Source organism: Scleropages formosus, chromosome 12 (genome assembly GCF_900964775.1).
Source record: "Scleropages formosus chromosome 12, fSclFor1.1, whole genome shotgun sequence".
Classification (NCBI taxonomy): Eukaryota; Metazoa; Chordata; class Actinopteri; order Osteoglossiformes; family Osteoglossidae; genus Scleropages; species Scleropages formosus.
In genome coordinates this window covers 23,625,802-23,653,782 of record NC_041817.1, presented here as the reverse complement: position 1 = coordinate 23,653,782, position 27,981 = coordinate 23,625,802, and the positions used below count along the sequence as shown (strand labels likewise).

The window sequence follows — 27,981 nt, the reverse complement described above, 5'->3', positions numbered from 1 at the left end:
GGAAAATGTGTCATGTTGCACACGGCCTAACAGTTTCAAACAGAATACCTCGGCGGGGAGGCTGACTGACCTTTCTCTGTGTGTATTCTCTTGGCTTCGTGCCCCATGTCATGGGTGGCGAGGTCTCCTTCCTTCGGGCCCGGTAGGATGTTTGGAGACAGTCCCAGAAGGGTCTGGTTCATTGAGAGTCCGTTCTGGTGCACGGCTTCGGACAAAGATAAACCCACATCATTACCATGAAAGAGACACTCGCACCTCTTTATCCTGGGGTGCCCGCAATCCTAACCACGATCCTATGCAGGGGCACCGAACCATCAAACACTGGCCAATAAGAAATCATAACTGTATTTCCCTCTGAGCTTCTTGCAGCTGCCTAAGCAGTTCAAGGTACAAAAATGATTATACATGTGGTTCTCGCCCTACCATAGGGTTCTGATCCGACGACCTCGTAAGAAAGTCAACTTTGTCGTAAGCTGCAAAGCCCCTTATGCTCTATGACATGAACCATAGGGATATATAAACATGCTTTGCTGTATAATCGGGCTTTGTTACATTTTTTCCACTCATTTCACACATGATTCATGTTAAAAAAACGTAGATACAGAAAAATAATGAAAACACAGTAGTGTTATAATGATATTTTCATGCTGTGGAATTACTTTCACTTTCATTTCTAAATCCATGTTGTTTAGCTTTTTCTTTCCTTTCACCTGTTTGCCACCACAAAAACAGTAACTTGATGGGAATCACAAACTAAACTCTCAGTAAATAAAATTTTTTTGTTAAAAACGCCCAGTTGCTGAAGGACACACTGACTGAGTCAATGGGAAACGTAGCGTCTTGTGGCAGCACACCCAGTCGATGTTATCGTATCGCAGGCAGAACATTGTCCTTAGGCATCACGACCAAATGTTGGGGCTTGAAAATAACATAATGAGGTCAACGGGACGGCTGCTGTAAGTCCGAGTCGTAAGCCGCATATGTCGTAATCCTTGGAAGCAAGTTTCAGCTGATAATTTGTGAGAAGCCAGTGACTTGACTGACTCAATGGTTCAAACTTTAGTCTTAGTACTAAAGGCGGTTAAGAACATCCAATGAGAACATGGATTAGGCTCTGCAGAAAGGCGACAGCGCAGGGCGAGGACACCTACGGATTCGGTCCGAAGAGCTCTCCGTGCGACCCGGGGAGCTGGACACACTGCTGCTACGCTGAGATGATGGGTGACTTCCAGGTCTCCTTCCATCCTCCAGGGAGGGAGCAGGCGAAGGGCTGTCGGGCACGCGCTCCTGAGAAGCCCAAACCAACATCGTGACTTTGGTTTGGGTGGCATCAAGGGGGTACCCATAACCGACACCCTTGCTCAGGGTACAATGAAACCAAACCGACACAACCAACACGATCACCTTACAACAGTTCAGTTATATTAGTGGTATATGGATACAGAATTGCATCATAGGTGCAGAAAGAGCCAATGATATGACCTAAGTTAAAATAATGTCATAGGTGTGATCAAAATAAATGCACAGCATCATTTTGCATGGAATTACACCAGAGGTGTAAACAGAAGAAACACCATCTCTGGAGGGGGAACTGCATCACAGGAATAATCGCAATCTGTACGGTCGCCTTGTTTGAATCTGAATTGCACCGGAGTTGTCGTGACAACCAGCATCATACACTCATTACATCATACAAGTTCACTGGAAGCAGGTAACCATTCAAAGGAAGACTTTAAACATTTCACGTTTAAGACCATTGTGTATAAATGTGAGGACTCATTTCAAAAACCTGGTCCCAAACAGCTAGAAGGTGTTTGACTTGAAATAAACAAACAAACAAACAAACAAAATAAAAAACCAATCTGTAGATTCTAAAGGGTGCGACCACCTAAATTTCCGGACAGGTGGTATTTCCTGCTGTTACCTTTATGACAGAGGTCACCATTCGGGACGGCACACTTTGCACGTGCGCCGCCGCCGCCATGTTAGCGATCGTGCTCAGGTGGTTCATCTGGCTCATCGCCATGGAGACAGACGCAGGAGGCAGGTTAACGGGGATCAGTGGATGCGGCATCATCATGAAGGGAAGTTCTAAGCCTAAAGAGAATAGGATGTGGGAGCCACAGGGAGAAGCAGATACATTAGTTGCTTTGCTTTACTTCACACAGTGTAAAAAACAAAGTGTCGCGCAACAGTCTGCTATAAGCCTGAATTTTTTTGGGGGGGGGAAGAGAAATGCCGCTAAAGTTACAGAAGCATGCCTTCGTACACCAAGACCGTGCCTAATGTTACAGAAAAAATCCTCACATACAAGAAGAGAGGATTTTAATATTGATTAAAACACTTAATTTAAATTTACTCATTAAGCTGACACTTACCTAAAAAAGTGACTTGCAATACTTTACCCATTTATACAGCAGGGTAACTTTGACTGGAACAATGCAGGCTAAGTACCTTGCTCAAGGGCACACAGCAGCAAGAGGTATTCGAACCCGTGATGTTTGATTGACCTTATTTAAACCTGAATTTGAATGTTGGTGGACCAATAACAAATGATACAGAATTCCATTATAGCGAACTGTCCAAAATTGAAGTAGAGAGAAGGAAATAAGGACATTAACATGAATATCACTGTAACAACAGTGTGATTTCAATGCAAAACTGTGGCACCAGGACGTCTTGGAGAAAAATATGGAAAGCAGCACATATTTATTCTTAATTTCTCTCTGTATTGTTTTTTTTTTTTTTTAATATGATCACGATGAGTTAAGTGCTTTACGTGAAACGTCACTTTCTGGACCTTTGACTGTTAATTCAGGGAAGAGAGTGTTTGGGGCCAAAGGAGACCATCATTTTCTTTTTCCAACAGTTACATATCGGTGCTTTTCCATGTGCCATTGAAACACACACACAATCTTATCCATCCTCTTCTTTTGAACAAGTGGTGTTTATCACTTTTAAGATTTACTCAACAGTCCATCTACTGAAGCAAACATTTTAAAAAGAAGAGTTTGATGGTTTTCATCTGTAATTAAACTTATGGTATTCCAGAAAGTCCTTTTTTAACCGACAGAAAACGTTTTGCTTCCTTTGAACCGTTCAGTTACGATCAAATAGAATTTTATGAAGAGTGTTTTATTAAGAATACAACACGCATTCCGAAATCAACCACTTTCGGATATTAATGCCGTAGGACAAAGATCTGCATTATGTCTTATCCACTATTCTATTAGCATTAACCTGTAGCACTTTTTACTAATAAATAATCTTGAAGATGGCTTATATGGCTCATATATGGCCATATCTGTAGAAATGTGCAAATAATTGTAAACTTGTAGTAACTGTAACCTTAACATTTTAAGTCGCTTTGGAGAAAAGCATCAGCTAAATGAATAAATGTAAATATCGGTGCTGTATAGAATACAGTAAAAGAAATACCATCTTAAATTTGGAAAACACCCAATTTGAAAGCATTGATCAAATTACATAATCGACATTAAATCAACAAAATCCTCGTAAGATGTTTAATTAAATAGCGCACTTTTAAAAAGTGCACTTTCTACATTAAAAGAAACACATGTTCTAATATTATCTGCAAACTTGACCGCACCATGGGACATGGGAGGTAATTTGGACATAAATAGCCCTGAGATTAAAACGCGAGAAGGCGGTTTATAAATAGGAAGTCTTTGGAAATGTATATGTATGAGGAGAAAAGAAGCTGGCCCTTCTTCCAAAGGACACATTCATACAAATAAGGTCAGTGGCTGCTGTCAGCCCCCGCAACCAAACGGCGCTCCCCCCCCCCGACCGCTTTGAACCGCGACGATCAAACGCGACCCGGAGCATGTGGGCCGTCGCCGCTCAAAGGTCTCCCAGAAAGTCCTCAAAAGGGAAACTTTGCCGTTACTCCCAAAAATGACAGAGTCCCTTTTGTTGATGTTTTTTCGGTCGACTGATGGTAAACTGGAAAAAAAAAAAAAAAAGAAAGGAAAAAAGAACAGGGTAGAGACAGAGAGCGGTTCAGTGGCGCCTTTCAGTTGCATATCAGGGCAACAGATCTGAACCGAGAGGCCTTTAAAAAGAAGGACAGAGCGGCTGAAATAAAAAAAAAAAAAAAAAGTGGTGCAAACTCCTTTCCCTTGTCATTTTTCACTTGGAATATAAAAAAACACATTGATTTCCATGAGAAAGATGGCATGTGGATTAACAGAGGGACACATTCCCAAACATGAAAAGGGAAGGAGATTAAAGGAGAAGATGCCAGACAGCACCTTGTGACGGTGCCTCTCGTAGAACAGAGGTTTCGAATCAATTACGAGTCGAGCGGCTGGACTCAATTAAGATCGAGCACAAGAACACGTACGGCAAGGCGAGGGGGCGACCGCGGCCGCCTTTCGCAGCGGAGCCGCCATTCATACGCACACAAAGGACCGAGTGACTGAAACCCGGCGGCACGGAAAGGGGGGGCGCAGGGATGGCTCGGGCCCCACGCGATAGACCTGCACATACCTTCAGTTAAGACTGAAAAAATGATGAAATGCAGATTTATTCATTGATTTGACACTTTCCTCCAAGGTGACTTACAATGCAGGTTTGTACTCTAAGCTACTTACAATTATTTACTCATTTATACAGCTGGGTAACTTTTACTGGATCAATACAGGATAATTAATGAGATGAAGTAGGGATGTGAGCGTGGAACCTTATTCTTGCAAGACAGCTCTAACCACTACGCCACCTGCTGGCCTGGAAGGAATCCGTCCTTTCTGAAAGCCAGATCCTTTCTAAGTTAGGCTTTGCAATCCGGAGGCCCTGCTGTGAGATGCCATGTAAGACACTATTCTGTCTGGACTTACAGAAGCTACGGGATCAGCGTTGGTGCCTTTCGGATGTCGAAAGAATCCCCGAGCGGGAAGTCTAAGTTGCACAGCTGCGTGCCGAATCAAAAAGTTTGTAGTTTAACACAGATGTTTTGAAAAAAGCACACACGGTGCAAACAGGAGACCCAGACAGGGCGGCTGCCCAGGGATACAGAGAGGGAGGGAAATTCAACTCGCTTTCTGGCGTAGATGAATAGTTATGCTTTCAGATCTGCCCTCTTTGAGTGGACAGGCTGGCGCATTTACCGTGCTTTTCAACAACCCTGGTCGAGCACCAGAGAACTCACATCGCACGCTATTGTTTGCAGGTTCTTGGATCTCTGCCTCTGCCTCTCTGATCAAGAGGGAAGCCATACCTTCATTTTATTGTTTACCGAGTCAAATAACCATGGCAACCCCATTTATCACTGGCATGTTTAAGTCACTTTCATTTAATTTGTTTAAATTTATTTGAAGGTATAAAGGAGTGGCACTGTGGCACAGCAGGTAGCACTGATGCCTCGGCTCCTAGGATGCTGGTTTAGATGCGGGTTTGAACCCGTCTGCGCTTGCGTGCTCTCCCCGTGTTCGTTTGGGTTGCCTCAAAACGCTCTGGTTTCCTCCCACAGTCCAAAGACATGTTCAGGTGGACTGGTGACTCTCAATGTGTGTGGTCCTCAGCCTGTGAGTGCATAAGTGTGTATGATTACCCTTCGATGGACCGTCCAGGGTGTACCTCATACTTTATGATCGTGGGACGGGCTCCGGTCCACCAGAACCCTGAACTGGTCAAGCAGTTATTGATAATGGATGAGTGAATAAATGAATTCAGGTATAAATAATTTATGATGTCCAGTCTGATTTCATAAGGCTTGGTGTGGAATCCACTGCTGATCTGTTGTGGCAAGTGATGCAATCAAAAGGTGGACAAGCTTTGCTCATAAAAACAAGAACAATTCACAAATAAACACCTAAAAATGCGGCATGCATTTTACAGAATGTCGAGAGAAGTGGACCACCTTCAACACAGGTGTGTGAGAAAGGTACAAAGACAACGTGTGTTAATTCACAGCGAAGCCGACGGGAGCAGCGTCTCCGTGCCGCCGATGTCCCCGGCGGACTGTCACGCTGTTCACCTCCGGAACAATTTGCTTTTGTCAGTTCAAACACCTCCCTTCCAAACAAAAAGCCAAATCTGACGAGAGCTCTATTCCCCCGAGTGCGCGGCGCACACATTTGCAGCAATTTACCTTAAACAAACCTGCGAGACTTCAGAAAATAAACCCTGTTTACCATCATTAAAACAGCAAACAATTTAACAGTTTTACTGTACATGAAACTGTGGAAACCAGTGAAGTTTGTTCTCATACAGAGGGCAAATTACGCTGCGCAGCCTGCTGTGCTCGAGCTGAACAAGGCCGGCGGTCACTTGGCCCAACCCCCCCCAAAGATGACGACCATTAAGGAACCGGGCGCACGCACAACGGCCACAAGTCGGAATAAATGAGTTGGATCTACTGACCCTCCGAACAGGAGCGCATCGCAGGAGCGTTATTTAATATCAAACTGTGCTTTTTATTTTCCTTGCGTGCAGTAAATGGATATGAATATAGCTCTTTTGTTACACTTTAATAATATGAATCTGTGATGGAAAATGAAATACAGCTATGGCAGGAGTTGAGAAGAAATAAAGTTGAGAGGGTACATAAAAAAAATCTGTTTTTAGAGTATTTCAAGAGGAATAATGAAGGAATAAACTATAACACAGCTCGCTGTTGAACCCAAATGCTTTCTCTCTCACACACACCCACGCGCACTGTCATCAGCGTTTGTTTTGCTGGAGTATCTCAGACGGAGGAGAATAAGAAGTGCACACAGCGGTAACAGCCACCGCTATGAGGGCATCCTTTCGGGTAGAGGGAATAGGAACAGGAGCAGAGAAACACTACAACCTACCTAGGGAAAAGTAACCCGGAATGATCCAGGAGCGTGGCCAGCTGTGGTCAAAACCCCCATTATGTCGGGAGCTTGTCGGAGACCCCTCCACCTGCACACTGTGACACAGCCTTACGCACATCTCACCCAAACACGTGGGCCTCTCTCACTTGCTAAAGGTGTATTACCTGCAAGATGCTTTAAAAGTCAGTTTGCTACAAGTATAAGCATTTAACTGAATGGAGAACAGTCAAAGAGAGCGGGCGATGGGATTTTTTTATCCCTAGAAAACTACTGTACATAGTCACCCCGCACAGGCACTCTTCTCTTCCCTACGATCTGCAAAACGGCTTAGGTCTATTCGAACCCGCACAGCTAGGGACAGGAACAGCTTTTACCCCACTGCTGTAAGAGTATACAACACTAACCAATGTGCTACCTTTCAGTAACTAGAGTTGGACTGCTCCACCCAAGCACATTGGCAAATTACACTGCCACTTTAAGCATTCTCATTCTCTCCTTCTGAGTTCTCTGACTGTCAACTGGCATTATTGTTACTACTGTTACCATTATTTATTGCTATTGCTGTTGCATGACTCACTGTCATTGTCACTGTTTTGTTTGTGCAGCGTTTATATTGTCTTTGTCCATAGTCTGTGGAGAAGCATTCAAGAAGATTTTCATGATACATGTACATGGTACTTGTATCTATGTCAATAAATTGAAACTTGAATTTATTGTGAATTTGCAACAACTTTAATCTAGTTTGAGCCCCAAGAAAAAAAGATTTTTACATGCACAGATATAGATAGATAGACAGATAGACACAAAAACACACAAAAGTATTTATGTAGAACAAAATCTATATGATTTTGAAAGTCAACATCATAAACTGTACATTGTTTATTATTAATTCAACAATCCTTGAATATGGATACACAGAGAAGCAAATCCTGTAAGGAAGTTGAAGTACTGTAGTTTGTTATAAAGCACGCACACACACACAGACAACTTAACTAATTGGGTCATTTAATGTACATTAAATGACAATTTATACTAATTATTTCTAGGATCACTGGGTTAGCTTATTATCTTGATATTTTCGAAAGCCCCGATATTTGTTAACAAGTGATGCAGGGACCCCCCCTTTTCCACGGATTCACACGCGCTGCAGTGTTTGGGACAGCAGGAACGATTAGAAAGTACCGACAAAACTGGGCCGTGGAAACGCCGCGAGTGGTCGCGCTGTGCTGCGTCCGTCTCGCGCCGGCGATGGGGGGGGGGGGGGCGCGCGTGCGTGATTTCCCAGAACAACAATGAAAGCGGCCGCAGTCCGGTGGTGCTTCATTATCTCCTCAGCTGAGTGATTTATCGTGTTGCGGGGAGGAGGACGAGAGAGAGAGAGAGAGAGAGAGAGAGAGAGAGAGAGAGAGAGAGAGGAGGGGGTGGGGCGATGAGAGGAGGGGGTTACATTCTCCACTCAGGCCACGCGCCCCCCCTCCCCCCACCGGCCCGGCTCGCGACAAACAATAATGTCAGCTGTAATTGATCCGAAGTTGCCGGTTAGGCCCTCCGGTAAAAAAAAAAAAATAAAATAAAAAAATAAAACTATTCAAACGACAAAACAGCTGCCGGTCGTCAGCGGCTGTCTAACGACACTGTCTGTCTGCGCCATTTACCTTGTTTTTAAGGCGGGGGGGGGGCACTGTAAGCGACAGCGCCGCGCCGCGCCGCAGAACGCTCGCCGTCCCCCGCCGCACTGAAGCGGCACATCATGCCGCAGAAACGCGTAATTGGTCGCTGCCAGCGAAGCCCCGATCCCGCACTAATTAAATGACTTGTTTTAAGCCTATCCGTCTTCGTTTGTGAGTCACTGGGAGGAGCAAAAAAGAAAAAAAAAAAAAAAAAAAAAAAAAAAAAAAGAAAACACACATTTTAAACGCGGCCAATGCTTTGATGTGCGACGAGCACAAAGGCGCGTCATATTAATCCTTGCGCGGTGCGCGCCGATAACGCAGATCACGGACGTGCGTTCGAGACGCGCCGCGCTGCGGCGGAGATCGCCGGACGCGCGAGACTCGCGGCAATAATTGCGGCTTTGGAGCCGCCGGCGAATTTCCCAGACGTAGGTGAGACCACACACGGCGGCGGTCTCTTTGTGCGGCCGCCCGACGCTACTTTGTAGTGGTTGACATAAAAGGGGTGCGGACGAAGCGAAAAGGAAGCAGACGACTGAAGGAGCCCCTGTGTTCTTTAACCTCTAATTCACGATACAGTTTCTGTGTAAATAAGGGCTTATGAAAGCGATCAAAACAAAGGGACCACAAGAGGTGGATGTCATGTTCAAAAAGAGATCAAGCCTATTATTTTTTTTTTTTTTTAGTAATAACTAGCAACTCTACTGTATGGAGAGGAAAAACGCAGGCCACAATAACCATATTAGAAGGTGGCATTCTGGCCCTGACGTAAATCCTGGGCACAGATGGTTTCCCTGGTGGGGGATAGTAACCCCCCCATTTGCCCATTAGAGACTATCAGAGAAAATAAAAACACAACTGCTAAACTTTGGTGGCCTGGCTACGGTTCCTACCTGCCACACTTTCCCACCGCTGATCTATTTATGCCGACAGCAAAACGTATTTGTGTTTGTTGGGCCACAGACTCATACCTGCTAGACAGGCCATACATATAAACAGGAGCGCACGCTGTCACGAAACCGTACAGCAGACCCCAACCCAAACAGTTAAGATGAATTTCATTACATGAAACTACCCTGTGCCATAAATTCACTTCAAAGACCAACTACAATCTCACGCTGATGAAAAATTAAATTTACAATAAGAAAATAATCGTAATTCAACAAGGAACATCTGTAGATACGTCATCATAAACAGATGCATATCCTTCCAATATGGAACTTAGGCATGTAAAACAGTAGTGAATTGTTATTATGGACTATGTAAGCAGAACGTGTATTAATGGAGTAATGCCATTTCAAAGAAAACCAATAGAGGATATCCAATAGATGGAGAGATTCATGCTTTCAGCAGGCAGATAAAAGGCTCTCAGCTGGGCTCAGAAGATGGTTAAATGATTTTATTCCAGTGATGCTACTTACAGTGCACACTGGGAACCAATAGAGCAAACTGTTCAGACCAGCTAAAGGAGCATTAATGGGACTGCTGTCTGACAATGCTTAGGACATGGAGGTTGTATAAAAATCATATATATAAATATATATGCACCCACACACAGTATGTAAGATAGATATGTATAAAGACATTATGGCAGCAGTGGGGCATTTCAGTCTTTTGCAACGCAATGGCTTTAACTACACTGCCTGCTGCCAGACATCACACAAAGACTATATTATATATTCATATGCGGTCATGAAGTCACATACACAGCCTTTTGCTGCCCAGTTAAGCATATTAATTAAAGATACCAGTAATATATTGGTAAAACTCCAAAAGCACCATGTTCTGCACAGATAAAGACATTCGGTAGCACAGTAAAGCCAAATACTGTATATTTCTGTAACATATAGTAATTAAAGCCTTTTCATTGATCAACATTTCATGTTTATGAAATGATGAAATGCATGTGTAGCTAAGCCTGCCTTTCCTGCTTTGATGTCTCCTTATTTTAAGACCGCAATTACCAAGCTATAAAACCAGCACACTTTAATGACTATTGCTCCTGAAATCACGTTCATAGAGACTCACTGCAATTCAGTACGAAGGGTAAACAAAGTAAAAGGGAGTAATGCTGTCCACTTTCATAAGCATCTATAAGTGTTTCTTCTGACGAACCTGAAAGGCCAAATTTTGAACCTGTAAATCCTCATCCACATGGATTACAGAGAGATTGCATGTATAAAATAAAACAGAAAAAAAAAATGTGTGTGTGTGTGGGTGTGTGTAAAAGCAGAAATATTAGGGTGCCAATGAAAAATTTAGATTTTTTTGTCTCACTCCATGTTATTCCTTTTTATTGGAAAGAAATATGAGGAAAATTTCAACATTACCCACTGATTATGGATGGCCGCTCAAGTATGTCACTTGTATATACTAAGGATAAGTTAAATTTTAATGCATATTGCATACGCATATTGCGTACCACAAATCCACGGTCCATGCTCACTTCACAGGAATTTTTTTTTTTTAACAACGTGATATTAGTAGGGGGTGTGCGGTGGCGCAGCGGGTTTGGCTGGGTCCCACTCTCTGGCGGGTCTGGGGTTCAAAGTCCTGCTTGGGGTGCCTTGCGATGGACTGGCATCCCGTCCTGGGTGTCCCCCACCCCAGCCTTGCGCCCTGTGTTGCTGGGTTAGGCTCCGGTTTGCCGCGACTCCCTCGGGACAAGCAGTTTCAGGTAGTGTGTGTTTGTGATATCGGTTTTTTTTTTTTTTTTTTTTTTTACATAATTTTTTGTGCTTGCATGACTGAATAAAAAAAGAAAGCCATGTTGAGAAAAAATCAAATTCATTCTAACAACATTACTATCCTGTCCCAACAAGAGACTTGTTGCTATTAGAAATTAAAACTAGAAGAGTTCCGTAAAATAAGCATTCTGGTATATCTAAGTAAATGTCACCTTTAAAATGTACCAAAATGTACCAGAACGGGTTTTTTTTCTTCATAGTGATGAATGGGATGTATAAACGTTTGGATAGTACAAGCAACCTGCCAGATATGAGATGTAACAAAAATGCTTTTCCCCACAAAACACTTTGTCAAACGGAACAATTTCGAGGGGTGACGCCTCACAAACAAGGAAACTTCATTTTCTCCACATCTTTCATTGGCTCCCTAAAGAGCCATCTCCTGTAGACCTGGCGAGGTTGAGCGGGCAAGGAAAGCAGCGTCTGATGGATGTAATTAGTTCTCTTCAGTTTGCTTTGGGTACCTAGACATGGGCCTTCAGCACGCATTACCGAACGGAGCCCCTAATGCGTATTTCAATTGGTTTCAGTTCAGATTTGTCCTTTATCATTCACAATAAAGTGCTGCCAGCAGCAGCGAAGAAAGGGACATGCAAGCAGCTGTTTCCATCAAGGGCGCGATGCATCCGAGAGCGATCAATACGACTCACACAGGGCCTGACGTGAGACTGCGAGGAGGCATCATTTCTGTCTGATACTTAGCAAGGAGTCCCTTTTAAAAAGATTGCTTTCCGTCAATGCCAGCCAGTTGTCAACCCACTTGGGCTTTTAAATGAAATACATTAAACACCATTATCAATCACTACGCATCCTTCCGTTAAATTGGTTTCGAGAGCATGTGTTGCGTCTGGTCATTGAATCGCCTGTCCTAATTAGAAAAATTAACATTACATCTTCATACTCCCCTGCTCTCTTTTTAATTTCTCCTTTATAATACCGAGGTTTGGAATAACGCTTCCGCAACGTTTCCGGTTTCCTTACGAGATGGAAAGTGATAGCTACATGTTGAATAATGGCGCAAACAACACAATCCGAAAACAGGTTTCTACTGCAATGCAATTAGATATTAAATTAACTCACCGATTATGCGGTAATAGTCAATATGCAGGGTAATGAAAGATTTAGTCCAACTGAATTTGCAAAAAAGAGCAAACGTTATTTTAGAAATCGTTCTGTGAGCATAAATGTTTTATGACAAAGTCAGTTGTTACCGTAACCTTCAATTCCTGTGCTGCATGTCGATGAAGATGATGAATTCTTCTCTGAATGAAGGGTACAAGCTGGGGGAAAAGGCCATTATGGACTCTTTCGTGAGCGAGCCAATACTGGCACTGTTTCAGTTTGTTGGGAGGGGTGGATCTTTCCTCTTTCCTCTGGAATGTCACTAACTTAATTACGCTGCAAATGAATTATGACAATTGTCATAATTATTCGCAAGTGTGAGATGAGCTAGTAGCTACAGTAGACCGGGAGTGTTTCAGAACTCGCAAGATCTGAGAAGACGTGTCGACATCAACACAGCTTAAAAGTGGACACGTCAGAAAAGAGCTTTTATGTGGCATTCGGTTGTCCGCCCACCGAAAAGCCGTACGGCGCTGCGAGCGCTACAGCTGCCGGGCCTGTAGAGCAGTTTCACGTTGTATGTATTCATCATCCGCAAGGGCCCTTAGCGACACATCCACCTTGGGCATTTTATAATGTTACGCACCGACGACACAGCTTCAAACGAAGGTTTTATAATGTTACATTATTACACTACAGGCAAAATGTTAATAATGCTACGAAAAAACATTTATAATGCTACATAATTATGTAGAAAATTTTATAATGCTGTGTAGCTACATACAACAGCAATGTACAAAACGTTTACAATGCTACATAGCTACAAATTGTTTCGAATGCTACATAGCTACATACATAACATTTATAATGCTTCATAGCTACAAACTAATTGTTTCGAATGCTACCACAATATGTACAAATTATTGATAATAATTTGTTTATATTTTATGTGTTTCTATCATTTGTTTGATTTGATATCGTTCATATAATTTGTTTATAATGATACACAGCTATTTATAAAATGTTTATAATGCTTCATAGCTACAAACTAATTGTTTCGAATGCTACCACAATGCGTACAAATTATTTATAATAATTTGTTTATATTTTATATGTTTATATCCTTTGTTTGATTTGATATCGTTCATATAATTTGTTTATAATGATACACAGCTACGTACAAAACGCTTATAATGCTTCATAGCTACAAACTAATTGTTTAGAAGCTACCGCACTATGTACAAATCGTTTATAATAAGTTGTTTATATTTCATGTTTATATCATTTGTTTGTTTGATATCGTTCATATAATTTGCTTATAATGATACATAGCTATGTACAAAATGTTTCTAATAATTTGTTTATATTTGATATGTTTATATAATTTGATTTTATATCGTTTACATCATTTGTTTACAATGCCACATAGCAATGTACAAATGTGTCTTGGGCGTAGCTGCAAAGTATTTATAATGCTATATAATTACAAAGAAAATGTTTCCAATGCCACACACAGCTACAAACAAGAGAACATAATACCACGTACTGTAAGTTACATCTATAATGCTTCATATCTATGCACACAGAATTCATAATGCCACCTATCTACTTATTCTGTATGTGAAAAGCATTTCCAATCCGGCATGACCACATTAATGCACTAACCTACGTAGCCGTGTACTGTGACAGAATCCGCTTTCTGCAGACACACTATATACTGATAAGAAAACTGTAAAGCACCAGCTGGGTGCACTGATCTAATGAGTGCCTACGCAGTATCCCCCTTGGAAAGGGGATGTGCGGTATCCCTCTGGTGGTGCTCCCACAATTCATCAGGCTTCTAAGGGCGGATGAAGGAAAAACCGGACCCGAAGATGCCGACTGAGCTGGTACGATGAGACGAGACGCAGGCAAATCCTTGCTTTGCTCACAACGGTGCACTAATCAGAGAATTACACGGCACACGACACTTGCGCCGCATCCAATTTCGACTCGGCTTCATTATTGCTATTTGTGCACTTAATGATAACGCTATGCCACCTCAATTATTACTGCTACTGCTATTATTGCTCTATATCGTATTTACCACAATATGTTTTTAGCGACTCTAACATAGTTAATGGCGTATATCTTAAATGTCAATGGCTGCATTAATTATTGAGGTTCCGGTGATTAAAGGAGAGGAAAATTTGTAATTAGCTACAAAAAAAAAAGCGTATTGTTTTTGAAAGGTTGAATGTCATTCATTACATATATCAAATTTACTCCGAGTGACACTGTCTCCTCGTATTGTGTTGATCTCTTCACTGTTTGCTCCACTTCCAAAGGTCACTTAGTCCTACGTGCAAATGCAACCTGACAGACATGAGCGAACCGGGACAGCCACACAAAACGCGTCACGGGAGAATCAAACGCAATCGCCAAATTAATTTGTTCAATTAACGAAACCCGAAGCCCGGCGCTGATTAGGAATGACACACAAACCGGACAGCTGAGCTCGCTCAAGCTGTGCTCGCGTCGCCGTGACCTCAACTGGATGTGACGGCGGTACAAACGTTTGCGTCGGAGGAGTTTCGCGGTACCCGGCGCTGCATCGTCAGCTTCGGGAAAGTGCCGTCAGTCAAGGATGACAGGAGCAGATAATGGATCATTACTGAAATAATGTCTAATCTATTCCCATACTGACAAGGTATTCCTGCTGTTGTACGCGTTTGTGTACATTGTGAATTCTTAATCACGCATATTCAATTTTAGGCCGATGCTCGACTGGCAACGCAACCAGGATTCAGGAGGAGCAATTGTGCTTCATTAAAAATAAATGATTATCGAGTTATCTTTGAAATTCCATTAAAATTTGCTATGCACTCCACTTATCTGTCACCTGCCTTCCCATGAGCGGAGTGCTCTAATAGAGCTGCTCTGAAGACGGGGGCCCCGGGGAGCCCTCGCCTTGCGACCTCCGGGCCTCGCCCCGCTCCGCTCCGTCGTTTCCGCACCTCCCTGCCATCGTCACGCAGCCGCTGCAAACGCTCCGGAGACAATCCATTACAACGCTGCCTGCGTGTGCTGCGTCACTTTATTATACACAACCTGCAATTTTTGCCTATCTTGAACTGCAGCACGATATTTCTCCGCCAAATCGAAACAAATCCCCCCCTCACCCCCACCCCCATTTTCCTCCCTGGATGTGGAATCAGATCGAGCAACAAATAAGCGAAGGGATCTTGCTGTGCACTAGCATTTAATAAGAGCCTCCTGTGATTTGTAATAATGTGGTTATGGCTCACACCGACTGACAAGGACACTGACCTGGGCGAGCAGGTGGGCTGCACCTGTATTATTATCATCATCATTGAACCGTTATTTATCTGAGTCCTCTCTGAAAGGTGACTAGAAGTACGAGGATTGAACACTAAGCTGCTCACTATAATTCATCCATAATTTTCACGGTATTGATTCGGGTGAGTACCGTACTCAAGGGTACTACGGTGGAATCACATACGAACCCGGGTCCATGGATTACAAGGCAATGACTCTAAGCACTACGCCACCTGCTGCCCCTGGGACTGGGGATGACAGCGTTTCCACTGCGGTCGTGCAGCACAAATGTTTAAAAAGATGGACGCCGGCTGCGATCGCCCTTCCGCGGAGGGGGATTTATTATTAGAAAGGACGTAAACGGACTAATGAAATCACGGCGGTCAGGCCGAGATGACAGCTGGTGCAGCGTGCGACTAAACAGATCCCTATCAAAGAGCTGGGGCTGGACTTATTGCATTTGGGCACTACAGGGCTGTCTTTCTTTTACGTCTCCGAATTGAGGTCCCGCTCCGTGAAAGAGGCAGACGCAGCGCATGGGGTGGGTGGGGGGAGGGGGAAGGGGGGCGGCGCTCGCCGAGATACTTCCTTACATCATCTCCCCATTAAACACATGATTTCATTTGCTGTGATGAATTACTCGGGTTTTCTTTTATTCCAAGATGGGCTTGTTGTGCAGGGCATATGTAGGGGTGTGCGTGAGTGAGCGTGAGTGTGTGTGTGTGTGTGTGTGTGTGTGTGTGTGTGTGTGTGTTTGTGCGTGCGCTAATCACACATAAACACTGTACGTACATCTAGCAGTGATTAAAAACGACTTGGTGCTCAATGGGTTGAGGACTCATACCCCAGATGGTCCTTGTACCCCCGAGCCATGTATTCTTTCCAAATTTCTTCACGAACGCAAACAAACAAACAGCTGCAGAAAACGCCTCTCGGAGCATAATCAGACACTTTGGACAGGAGCCCTGTGAAGTTTAAACATTTTAAATTATTGATACAGTCTCATAAGCACTGTCATTTGGAAAACCGCAGCGCTGAAACCACTGATGAGGGGAAAATATGATTTTAACAAGTCAATGATGGCAAGAACATCCAGTGCAGCTTAATCAATTAAGACTCCGCTTGCGCACGAGGGCCAAAATTACAACACGAGAAATTGATTTCCTCCTGCATCGTCACCACGGCGACCGTACACACACGCACACGCCCATCTCGTCTCCGTTTCACCTCCCTTTCGATCGAGCCCTCCCTCCGATGGGAAGTTTCTCAGAGTTTGTTTTTGCCCTGACTTTTTCACCCCCACCATTTGAAAACTGAAAACTGTACCACCGGCTTAACCAAAAAGGATTAACTCCCATATCCAACTGAGAACACAGATAATTCTCGGTAATTGGTAAAAAATGAAGATGAATGGGACCGTGCGATAAGGACCAATTAGATGCACTATGCTTACAGCTGCCGTCTCAATGCGAATCCTCTCTGGAGTCCTGGCCTCCTCAGATGGGGGAAAAAGGCCTAGAGGAATTAGCCGGATGACCCCACGAATAGCGGGACATCTTCCCATCATCCCTCGCCTTCTCCTTTCCAATTTATTGCGCGGGGCCGGACACCCGTCACGGCTCCACCGCTCGAACCCCCGGCCCCCTGGATCCGGACTCGGGGTCGCGTTGGCGTTCTGCGAACGCCGCTCGAAGACGAACGGCGGTTCGAAGGAGCCTTCAAAGTTTCCCGTCAATCGTTTCATTACGGAAGCATCATCTGGTTGATGATACATGCAATTCCCACATCTAATTACGGCGAGGATTTTAGGTCCATTAACGTTGCCGTGGCGAGGAATCAGATGTGAAACTGCACACAATGCCACAAGGAGGAAAAGAAAAAAAAAAAAAAAAAAAAGAGGTTCAGTTTCTCCTTTATTTTTTTTCGCTCGGCTCAAAGTCTCGGATACATTTCCCTCCTGTTAAAAAGCAATTCCTCCCGTCCAAAGAGCCATGTGTTTGTTAAGAGCCAGTTGACATTATTTTTCCTCCTGATAATGAAGGTTTCTGGTGCAGGTCAATTCAAAAGGAAGCCGAATTTATCACAGTTTATTTCTTTCCAAGGCGGAGTGTCACACGTGTTTTGCTTGGGCTGTGATCTGTAATCATGGTATTTCCTGTGAGTCTGGGGAACAATTCGCCGTCAGCTTGGAGGGCGCCCACCCCTCTCCTCAGAAAGCCGGCGAAGGCCCGAGTCGGGGCTAAATAACAACCTATTGATTTAATCCAACCCGGTGCCCCCTGTTCCTCCGTCAGGATGTTTTGCTATTGAAATCAAAGTTGGACGCTGCGCTTTGTTTTTTCACTATAATTAATACGAGTGATGCAAACAGGAAAAGGTAATTGTGTTGAATACTTAATGCATCGCCCCTATTCAATTTACATCCACGCAAAGATAAAGGTGGTGATACGGGCCTGGCGACGCCTGTCCTTCCCACACCATCCCTCTCACATCGACAGCGAGCGACAAACGCACCGCATCCACCCAGAACACATTTACCTTTATTTCTTTCCAGAACAACACGTCAGCGGACGAATTACGGAGCCCTTGCATAACGGAGGCGTTCGCATACACGTGTAAAGACACGCTAGACGTCTAGCGGTACCCGTTCTAATCTAATTTCACTTAAAGTCGCCCTTTGGGAAGACGTGCAACTTTGTTTTAGGTTTAATTTGTTTGGAAGCAGCTGTTTGAGGGATTTCTTTAAAATAGGCATGAACTCATTTCCTGGTAATCAGCGGTGCGCATTGTTAATAACAACTGCGAAAGTGCTCCGAAACGGCTGTCCCGCCAAGCGAGTTCCCCGCGAGTAAAGTCATGTCTATATCTGTCCCGAGAGCGAGGGCCAGGCATTCCAGGGGCGTGAGGCTCGGACACAGCGCCCGGTGCCCGGCGGCTATTCGGAAACTCAAACCGATGGGGACGTTCCATATGGAGTGAGAAATTATGACCGTATTGTTATTAATAGTTATTCGGCTGACACCTTTCTCCCAGGCAACTTGTATAAGGTTTGTACGCTTACAGCGATTTACCCATTCATACAGCTGGGTCATTTTTACCGGGTCTGTTCAGTAGGGACAGCTGGTAGCGTAGTGGTTAGAGATGCTGCCTTTGGAGCTAAAGGTCACAGATTCAATCCCCACCTCCAGCTGTAGTTCCCTTGAGCAAGGTACTTGCCCTAAATTGTGCCAGTAAAATTACCCAGCTGGGTAACTTAATTGTAACCTTGTAATAATTGTTACCTTAACACTGTAAGTCGCTTTGGAGAAATATGTCAGCTAAACAAATACAGGTGGTCCCTGATTTATGATGGGGTTATATTCTGCGAAGCCTATCGTAAGTTGAAAATGTGCTTAATGCACAGCTCTGTGTGACAGACTGTACCCCATATTGTTAAAATCGAAATCTGAGGTACGGTGTCTACCGACTGTCCATCGTCAGATCACCGTTGAAAAATTGTAAATTGGGGACCACCTGTAAATGTATCTCACTCACGGATGCTACAGCAAGAGCTGGGTTTCGAACCCAGGTCCTTCACTGCCACGCAACCCCTCTGCCCCGTATTGTCCAGCCACTCTGAAAGACGACTCGTGACGCGCGTTTCCAAACGGCGAAGATGGTGGAGGAAGAATGCGTTCCTTCTAGAAACGGTGGCAATTAGGGAACCGCGCCGTGTAACCGTTCACGTTGCGGTCGCGTGCCGCTGCCGAGAAAACGCCGGGCCTTTTTTCGGCACCGACGGACCCGCCAGCCGGCCTGTCGCAAGACACTGCTTGATATAAACAAGAGATTGCGGCGACATCCGGTAATCAATATCAGGATGGCTTCGGTACCACACATCATTTGTCTCGGCAACCATCCCTTTGACCAAACGAAGCATTAATTCAAATCATAAATCTAAGGTGATTTGAATGCCGGAATGAGGGGCTGCCTGCCCTAATGATTTATTTTGTACATTTCTGCAAGCGAGAGATTTGTCCATATGCAGTGACAGGTCACCTTCAGACGCCGGTGGCAGACTGTTTATCACCATGCAGACGAGCATCTCATCGCTGCGAGTAAATATTAAAGTAAAAGAATCCAATTGATTGTGGATGGGGAGGAGAAGCGCCGCCGCCATATATTTCACTCAGGGTGCTAATGCGGCTTTCCGCACCTTCAGTGACTGTTACTGGAATTATTATTCTGGAGGGTGGCGGCGTGCTCAAGGTTACAATTTAAATTGTAACAGATAAAACAGTTTCTTATTAGCTTCATTGCCGAGCACCCCGCTATTCTTATTCACATTTATCTTTATTTCCGTGACCTCCTAGCCTCAATTTTGACCTCATTCTCCATGCATTTTCCTTTGTTAAACCTGCTTATGATACATCCTGTTTTGAAAATATGTAAAAAGGAGTCCTGGCGAACACAGCAGCTGCATCTCAGATTCTCCCCAAAAAAATGAATTAAACACTTGACTTTGCGACTGCCGCTTTGGAAATACGTGCGTTGGATGCAACGCGCCGAAAACGACGCGCCGCGATACGGCTCCAATAAGCGGGAACGATGAGTATTTCTTGGCTGCGCATTAGCGGATCTCGAGGAGCCTCTTTTTATTGTACGCACTTAATAGCCTGTGTAAAAACACAATCATTGCGCCGGCCCGCATTTCGGAACGGAATTTAAGCCCGCAAACGCTGTGGATAAACACGATCGGAATAAAGGTGGCGAAACGAACGAATACATAAACCGGCCTTAATGAATATTTCATTAAAAATTCTTTGCGTGTTAACATAATATCCTATCAGCCTGTGCGGTATAATTGATAACAAGTTCCCATTCTCCCAGCGTTCATTTTGTCACATTCAATATACATCTGCACAGAGAACATAAATGAACGGAGAGACGTGTTAATACAGTAGTAGCTGAAAGCGGCGCGCCGGCTCGCCGTACCGACTAATTGCTTTCATTCCTAACCGCTCCGTACTTGTGTAAAATGTCGCTGCTGCTGGACAAGAAAAGAAGGTTATATGTGGCTTCTGGAAACAAGACGCGGTTTGGACCAACGCAACTGGTACACACGCCGGTAAAAAAACAAAAAAAGTGACTCAGTGCTGCGTGTTTCATGTGGGAAACAATTCACATAAGAGCTCATATTTTAACTACTGTTCAGGGCCTTCGCTACGGATTTTCCGCTAAAGGACAGCTGGTAGCGTAGGGTTAGAGCCGCCGTCTTCGGCTCCCAAGGTCGCAGGTTCGATCCCCCTGGTACCCTCACGCGACGTACTTACCCTAAATTGTTCCAGTAAAATTATCCAGGTTTATAAATGGGTCAATAATTGTAACCTTGAGGCTTAAAATTGTAAGTTGCTTTGGAGAAAAGCACCAGCTAACGGAGTAAACGTTGGCTGTGTGGCTTGGAGACCTCGCGCGAACGTATTTAACCATGCTTTACTTTATGACGACCGCGCTTATCCTTCGTATCTCTGAGTGCAGGTGAAATAATAGGAATGTAGCGGAAGTGTTTCTCATCCTGTTCTAATCACCCAGAAAGGTGATATTCCGAACGAGAGCCGCACCGGTCGCCGTCCTGGAGGGCCGAGTCCGGAAAGTCTTTAAGCTCTCCTTGGTTTGGTTACGATGAAAGACCCCACCCTCCCCCCACAAACCTTGCGCCAGTCCTCAGGAAGAGCGAGTTAAGTGGCTCATTTTCTGAGTACTTTTCCGCTACAACAACGCACCGTTAACACACTCGCATATAAGTAATACAGTGAAATTACTGACTGGCTGTGAATGAACACGTCAAATACAGGATTTCACTTATAATGACAAGTAATAAAGGAGCTGGAGTGCCGAGACCGACTGACGAGTACTGTGAGCAGTACTGCGTAATACCGCTGTAAGTTATACCGTGTTACAGTGAGAAACCTGCGGTATAACACCTCTTAGTGGTAATACACAGTAAGAGTGCTGAGATAAGTACTGTGAGGACTGTGCGTAGTAGTTCATTAGGGCCTCTGAAAAGTATTACACACTGGCTTTGTGAGAAGCTCTGTATAATAACTATGTAGTACTGTATATCATTTTTCAGGTACTGTAAAAAGGCTCTGTGAGTAGTACTGTATATTAACTGTAGTGTGGTATGATGAGTAGTACTGTACAAGGGCTCTGTGAGTGGTACTGTACATTAAAGGTATAGTACTTAAAGTGAGTACTACTGTACATTAACTGTACTCTATGACTGAGTAGTACTGTACAAGGGCCCTGTGAGTAGTGCTGTAAATTAATGTGTAGTATCTATAATGAGAGTAGAACAGTATATTAACACTGTAGTACTGTATTAAAACCGAGAAGTACTGTACATTATTGGTGTAATACTGCATAATGACAGTATTACTGTACATTAACGTGTAGTACAGTATAATCACGGTGACAATTACTATACACCAACAGTGTAGTGGAGTATGAGAGTAGTAATGTAAATTAAAAGTGTAGTAGAGTGTGACAGTAGTACTGTACATTAACGATGTAGTACCGTAATACCCTCACCGACACTCGAGTTGAGCTCGCCGTTCTCAGCGTCGCCGCCCTGCTGGTTGCCGCTGCTGCCGCTGTGGTAGCTACTCATCACCTCCAGCTTGATTTTCTTCACCTTCATGGCCTCGGCGATGGCGGCGTTGGCAGCCGCGGCTGCGGCGGCCGTGAGGCCTGTGGGGGGGCGAGCACACAGAAACGCCACGAGGGATGGGTGCAGTGATGGTGCTTCGCTCACTCGAGGGTACGAGAACAGGTACCGCACGGCGGAGTGATGTGGTCGCTGAGCCAAGAAGCGCCAAACACACGCACACGCGCACGCGCGCACACACACACACACACACACACACACACACACACACACACACACACACACAGAGTATACAGCCAACTCCAAACACTCTGCAGAATGTGCAACCGTGGGCCACCCTCCCAGCGACCGGCTGGTTAAAGTGCACTTCAACTGTAATCGCACCTCTCAGGTGTTTTCAGGTATCTGGAATGTTCTGGTCACCCAGCTCGTGTCCTCGTGTAAAACGGAGGAGTACAGAGCGCCGCAACTCCACTTCTAGACAAGCGACCGCGGTTGGACGGAGCGGCGTGGAACGGGCCCATCCACCGAGGCGAGGAACTCACCCACAGAGCGTTCAAAAGGGCCTGCAGGTGGCACAGTGGTGAGAGCCTGGTGCCCTCAGATCTGAAGGTCCCGGGTTCAAATCCAGTCCCACCTCCTGCTGTAGCATCCTTGATCGAAGTACTTACCCTGAATTCACACAGCAAAAACCACCCTGCTGTATACATAGGTAAATCAGTGCAAGTTGCTTTGGAGAAAAATTAATAAATGTTCATTTGGATATCGCCCTTCTCGGGAGTTTGCCACTAAGCTGTAAACATCCACCCCGCTGCCAGTCGCCCGGGGGGGGGCAGGGGCTCGAAGGGCATTCTCCCGCAGATGTCACAGAGGTGTCAGAGGAGGAAACGGACGATAAAACGGGAGGGAGGATTGATTGGCTCTTGAAAAAAATAACTGCCTCTCAAAATGTTTCCAGTGCTCGTGGGGCTTTGACCTTCAGCGTCCCCAACGCTGTTAACTCTTGGGCTGCGAGGAAGAACTTTTGGGGAAAGGACTCCCACTTATATTATTTACTCATCATTATTATTATTATTATTATTATTATTATTATTATTATTATTATTATTCTGGCACTTTTCTTCAAGGCGACTTACAGTTTTACGTTTTTGCATGAAGCTACTTGCACTAATTTACGATTTTTTACAGCTGGGTAAATTTTACTATATAAATTCAGGGTAAGTACCATGATCAAGTGTACTACAGCACTAGGTGAGATTTGAACCCAGGTCCTTTGACTGCAAGGTTCTCACTAACTGCTACAATACTGGCTGCCTCATATTACGCTTCTCCTCACTATTACTGTGCTTTACCTTTTATTTACTTTGTCCGGGTTGACTGACACTGTTAGATAAGCAATTTTACACTGATTTTCCCTTTTCAACAGCTGGGCAACGCCCACTATAGCAGAGTAGAGATTCAAACCCAGGTCCTTCCAAATGCGAGGTAATGACTAACCGTTACGCCATCTGCTGCCCGCTCTGTTCGCACACCCTGCCACATTCACAAAGATTTCCATGCATATGTGAACACGTCAAAGACCAGTCAAAACACACTGTATCATTTACATCAAGCACACAAAACAATGGAAAAATGAAATCATATTGTCCCTCTCTAAGAGTACAAAAAGAAACCCTAACCGCTTTAAAATGGTAAGGCGCTCCAACGGAGCCCGTTCTCCAGCGATGCCCCGACGTCTCGCACGGCCCTTGTTATACAAACTCAGCGCCGAGGAATGCGGCCCGTCTACCTCGTGGCTGTTTTCACAGCTTGGGAGGTTCTTGCCGTCTTCCATTGACTGCAGGAATTTGCTGTCCAAGCAGGGAGGGAGAGGCGTTGGGAGACATGAGCACCAAACAGGGCAAAAAAAAAAAAAAAAAAAGTGCCCTTCAAAGACGGCTGCGGGTTTCATATTTTCTTTGCAGATTATCATAAGAGACGAGTGGTTTCATACACGTCCCACCAGACCGTGTCGCTAACAGCTTGGCGGCATGATGTTGACGTGCCCATCAGCCGGGTGCGTCCACCAGTCTGGTGGATTTGGTCGGGAATAGAACTCGTGGCCTTAATACACAATCGCCGACAATACAGGATATGAATGCGGCCAGCGGAGGGGGTGTAGCCATGACTCGGCCGTGAACAATAAGAATCAAAAGCCTGAAGAGACTCAGTTTTGGCTCCAACGTGATGGACTCATCACCCTCTGTCCCTCAGAGCTGCTGAAACACTTTGAACAATGAAGTCTCACTTTTTCGGATCCACTTCTCTACTGATATCCTATCTAGTCCATTATCCAGCAGTAAATTATGTAAATAATATTAGTAGTAGTAGTTTATAGTTAGTTAATAATACTAGTAAAATATCTGATCAAAGTTCTAAAAAAAAAAAGCTCTGTCCACCAATTCGATACACAGCTCCTCATGTAATGTATGCTAGTTAAACTGTGCTACTGGACTAAGTGACTGGACTTCGAGAATCGTCCATCTATATACTGTACATGTCCCCGTCTATATTTTTTTCATCTGTTGGTTAAATTAGTCTTCCTTTACTCAGAATTGTATGTTGCTTTGGATAAAAGAACCCGCTGAATGAAAACGTAAATGTAGCTACAATATATAACACCACAACAAATTTTTTCAAAGTTTTTCGTTACATCGATTTTTGCGCTGATTGTCATCAGTTAAAGTTTACAGATTACAAAAACACCACTAGTACTTCTAGAGTGTCAGCTTTAGCCAAAGAATTTAGCTTCCACAATTTTTATGAAATTTTTCAAGAATTTATTAGAATTTCAACTCACACATGTAAGGAACACTATATTGAGAGATTTTAAATGCCGTTTATTAATAAAAAAAAGTAAATCGATTCTGCATGTTGTACTACACGTTTAAGTCAGCAACAACGATTCTAGAAGGCACCAGAACGTTCTAGAAAGTACCAAAACATCATAAAGCACACACATTCTGAAGCCGTTTGTCCCGAGTGGGGTTGCGGCGAGCCGAAGCCTAGTCCGACAACACAGGGAGCAGGGAACACACTCAGGATAGGATGCCAGTCCATCGCAGGGCACCCCAAGCGGAACTCAAACCCCAGACCGCCAGAGAGTGGCACCTGGTCAAGCCCGCTGCACCATCGCGCCACCCCTGGTAGAAAGAACCAGATCCTAAAAGTTACTGAAAAATTCGGTGCTTGGAACCCGGCGCCAAAATTCGCTAAAATTTGCTCATTTCAAAAATGTGGACTATTTACTGCCAAATACTTAATCAAACAAAACTGAATGGAAAATGCAAAAAAAAAAAAAAAAAAAAGATTTGTTACATTGTGTAATTAATACTTTAAGAAATGTCCTTACGAGACGGCAGGCCGCCCGCTTTCCTCAGCGCACATGGACACCCCTGTCCCGAACACAAGGCCGCGCCTCTCAGCAAAACGAACGTGGGACCTGCTCGCACCCGAGGTCACCGCTCATCTCTGCACGATGGCCATGCGGCGATCGTTTCCCCACACGAAAAACAGGAAGTACGCGATAAGAAACATATCTGACGTTTACATAGTCATTTTTTGGGCTTCTCGTACGTACGGCTGCTGCATTGACAGATCCGGCAGTAACTTTTTTTTTTGCCTTTTTTTTTACGCAAACAAACCATCGAGATTAGAGAACCTTCCTCGCGATGCCTCTTTTGTTACTTGTTGTATATATTCGCTTTGTATTTTTAATCCGGCAGCTGTATTCGCTCATTGTCTAGCAGGAGCGCTTCCCTAAACAGAGCCTTGTGCTTCTGAGAACCGCTTTGATGCTATTTCTGACACCACGTTTTGCGCGTACAAACGGGAACATAAAACTCTGACATATTTGTGGGAAAACACTTTTTTGAATCTATATTTATCCTTCATTCAAAATAGCGAAAGCGGCTGCCGCAGTCAAGTCAGGATCGCATTTACTCAGGTCAGTGCTTGTTCACATGTGAGAATATGCTAATTCAAAATGTTTTATAAATATACAATGTATTTTTTTCCACATAATTTAAATTAATTTAAGAGACGGGACGGTAACGCAGCGGGTTTGACCAGGTCCTGTTATCTGGTGGGTCTGGGGTTTGAGTCCCGCTTAGGGTGCCTTGCGATGGACTGGCGTCCCGTCCTGGGTGAGTCCCCTCCACCTCCAGCCTCGCGCCCTGTGTTGCCGGGTTAGGCTTCGATTCGCTGCGACCCCGCTTGGGACAAGCGGTTTTAGACTCTGTGTGTGTGTGTGTGTGTGTGTGTGTGTGTGTGTAAATTAATTAAAAAATTAAAAATCGGCCTGCAAGGCTTTGCCTCTAACTGCTGCGCCACCTGCTGCTCAGCAACTGGAAACGTCCAGAACAGAATTAGATGCAGACCATGTGGCTCAGTGGCCCACGGCTGCCACTGGACTTGGAGGTTGCAGGTTCGAATCCCACCTCCTCCTGGAGCACCCTTGAGCGAGGTACCTACCCTAAATTGCTCCACCAAGAAGCACCCTATGGCATAAATCGGCAAAAGAGTGTAAGTCACTTTAGAGAAAAGCATCTGATTCTGAGAATGAGTAAATATAAATGTGTCAAAAAGCAGATGACACTTTATAGGAGCAGTTCAGGTCAACTCCATGCAGCAGGGCTCCCCCGGGAATAAAACCAGCCACCTTCAGGCTACGAGTTTGCGCATGAACCCGGGGATTCGGGTTGGTGACCCAGATGTGTCTTTGCGGCTCCGCTCTTACTGCGACTTCCTCCTCAGAGCAACACCCATCGGATCGATGAAACTCTCGACTTTGTAGACGTGTGAGCGGCGCGGCCTGTCGGGCTGCTGTCCTCTTTACTGTCGTTTCTTGGAAGAAAGAGGGAGCGGCGGCGGCGGTGGAGGTGGCGGCGGCTGCTGCGAATGAAACAGGAGAGCCCCGGGCCGTGTCCTAGTTACCTAATTCGCGGTGCAGGTTTCCTTCCCGCCCTCAAGAACATACGCACACGCACGCGCACACACACACGCACAGCTCTTTAACTGCAGCAGTTATCCTCGTTCCCCTCGGCCGTAAACGGGCGTCTAATGGCGGGTGCCGCGGGGCGGCGTTTCGCCGGAACGTCACAGCCATCTATTGTGCCGCGATGCGCCCAGTTGAGCACGGCGCAGTCCGTCTCGCTGCAGATTTGCGTGGTGCGTTTGTCCCATTTGACAGATGGGCCCCAGAAGGATGGTTCGAATTGGCATAAACCCGTACGGACCGCTGCAGCACACCGCTACCTACATCTGTCTATTCAGAGCACTCTTGGGGGGTGGGGACAACGCTCTCCGCTGGGGGCCTCCGTTCCTCCGACCGACACTCCTCCCTGAATCTAGGAAAGGGAAATCTGTCCCACCGAGTGTCCGCGTGCGTTGGGGGGTTGCTCGGGGCCCCCCCTCCTCAACACGCTCCAGACGTTGCCTTTTGCACCCGTTGCGATTCCATTATGCCATTTGATTGTTTTAATGCCATGCACTTGCGATAAAAGCACAACGCCGAATCCAGATAAGAGAGTTAGTTATCTGACATAAAGATTACAGGTCTACGATTAATTAAATGAGTAAATTATTTTTTCTATTAAAATGCAGTAAAATTCATTATAATTAACTACCAGATAAGCCAAAAATGGTAGCTGCCTTTTTTTGTACTGTGCATTGCA

General features: G+C 44.7%; 1 protein-coding gene across 2 annotated transcripts in view; it reads right to left on the bottom strand.

Moving 5' to 3' along the window:
- Nucleotides 1-27,981, bottom strand: part of LOC108928414 (dachshund homolog 1-like) — a 138,185-nt gene that overhangs the window by 35,857 nt on the left and 74,347 nt on the right. For both annotated transcript variants that reach the window (XM_029256851.1, XM_029256850.1), the window contains exons 3-6: nt 22,192-22,350; nt 1,925-2,097; nt 1,152-1,287; nt 71-205 (exon numbers count right to left, since the gene is read on the bottom strand). In XM_029256851.1, the coding sequence (XP_029112684.1) occupies nt 71-205; nt 1,152-1,287; nt 1,925-2,097; nt 22,192-22,350 (603 nt within the window). The remainder of the gene's footprint in view (nt 1-70; nt 206-1,151; nt 1,288-1,924; nt 2,098-22,191; nt 22,351-27,981) is intronic.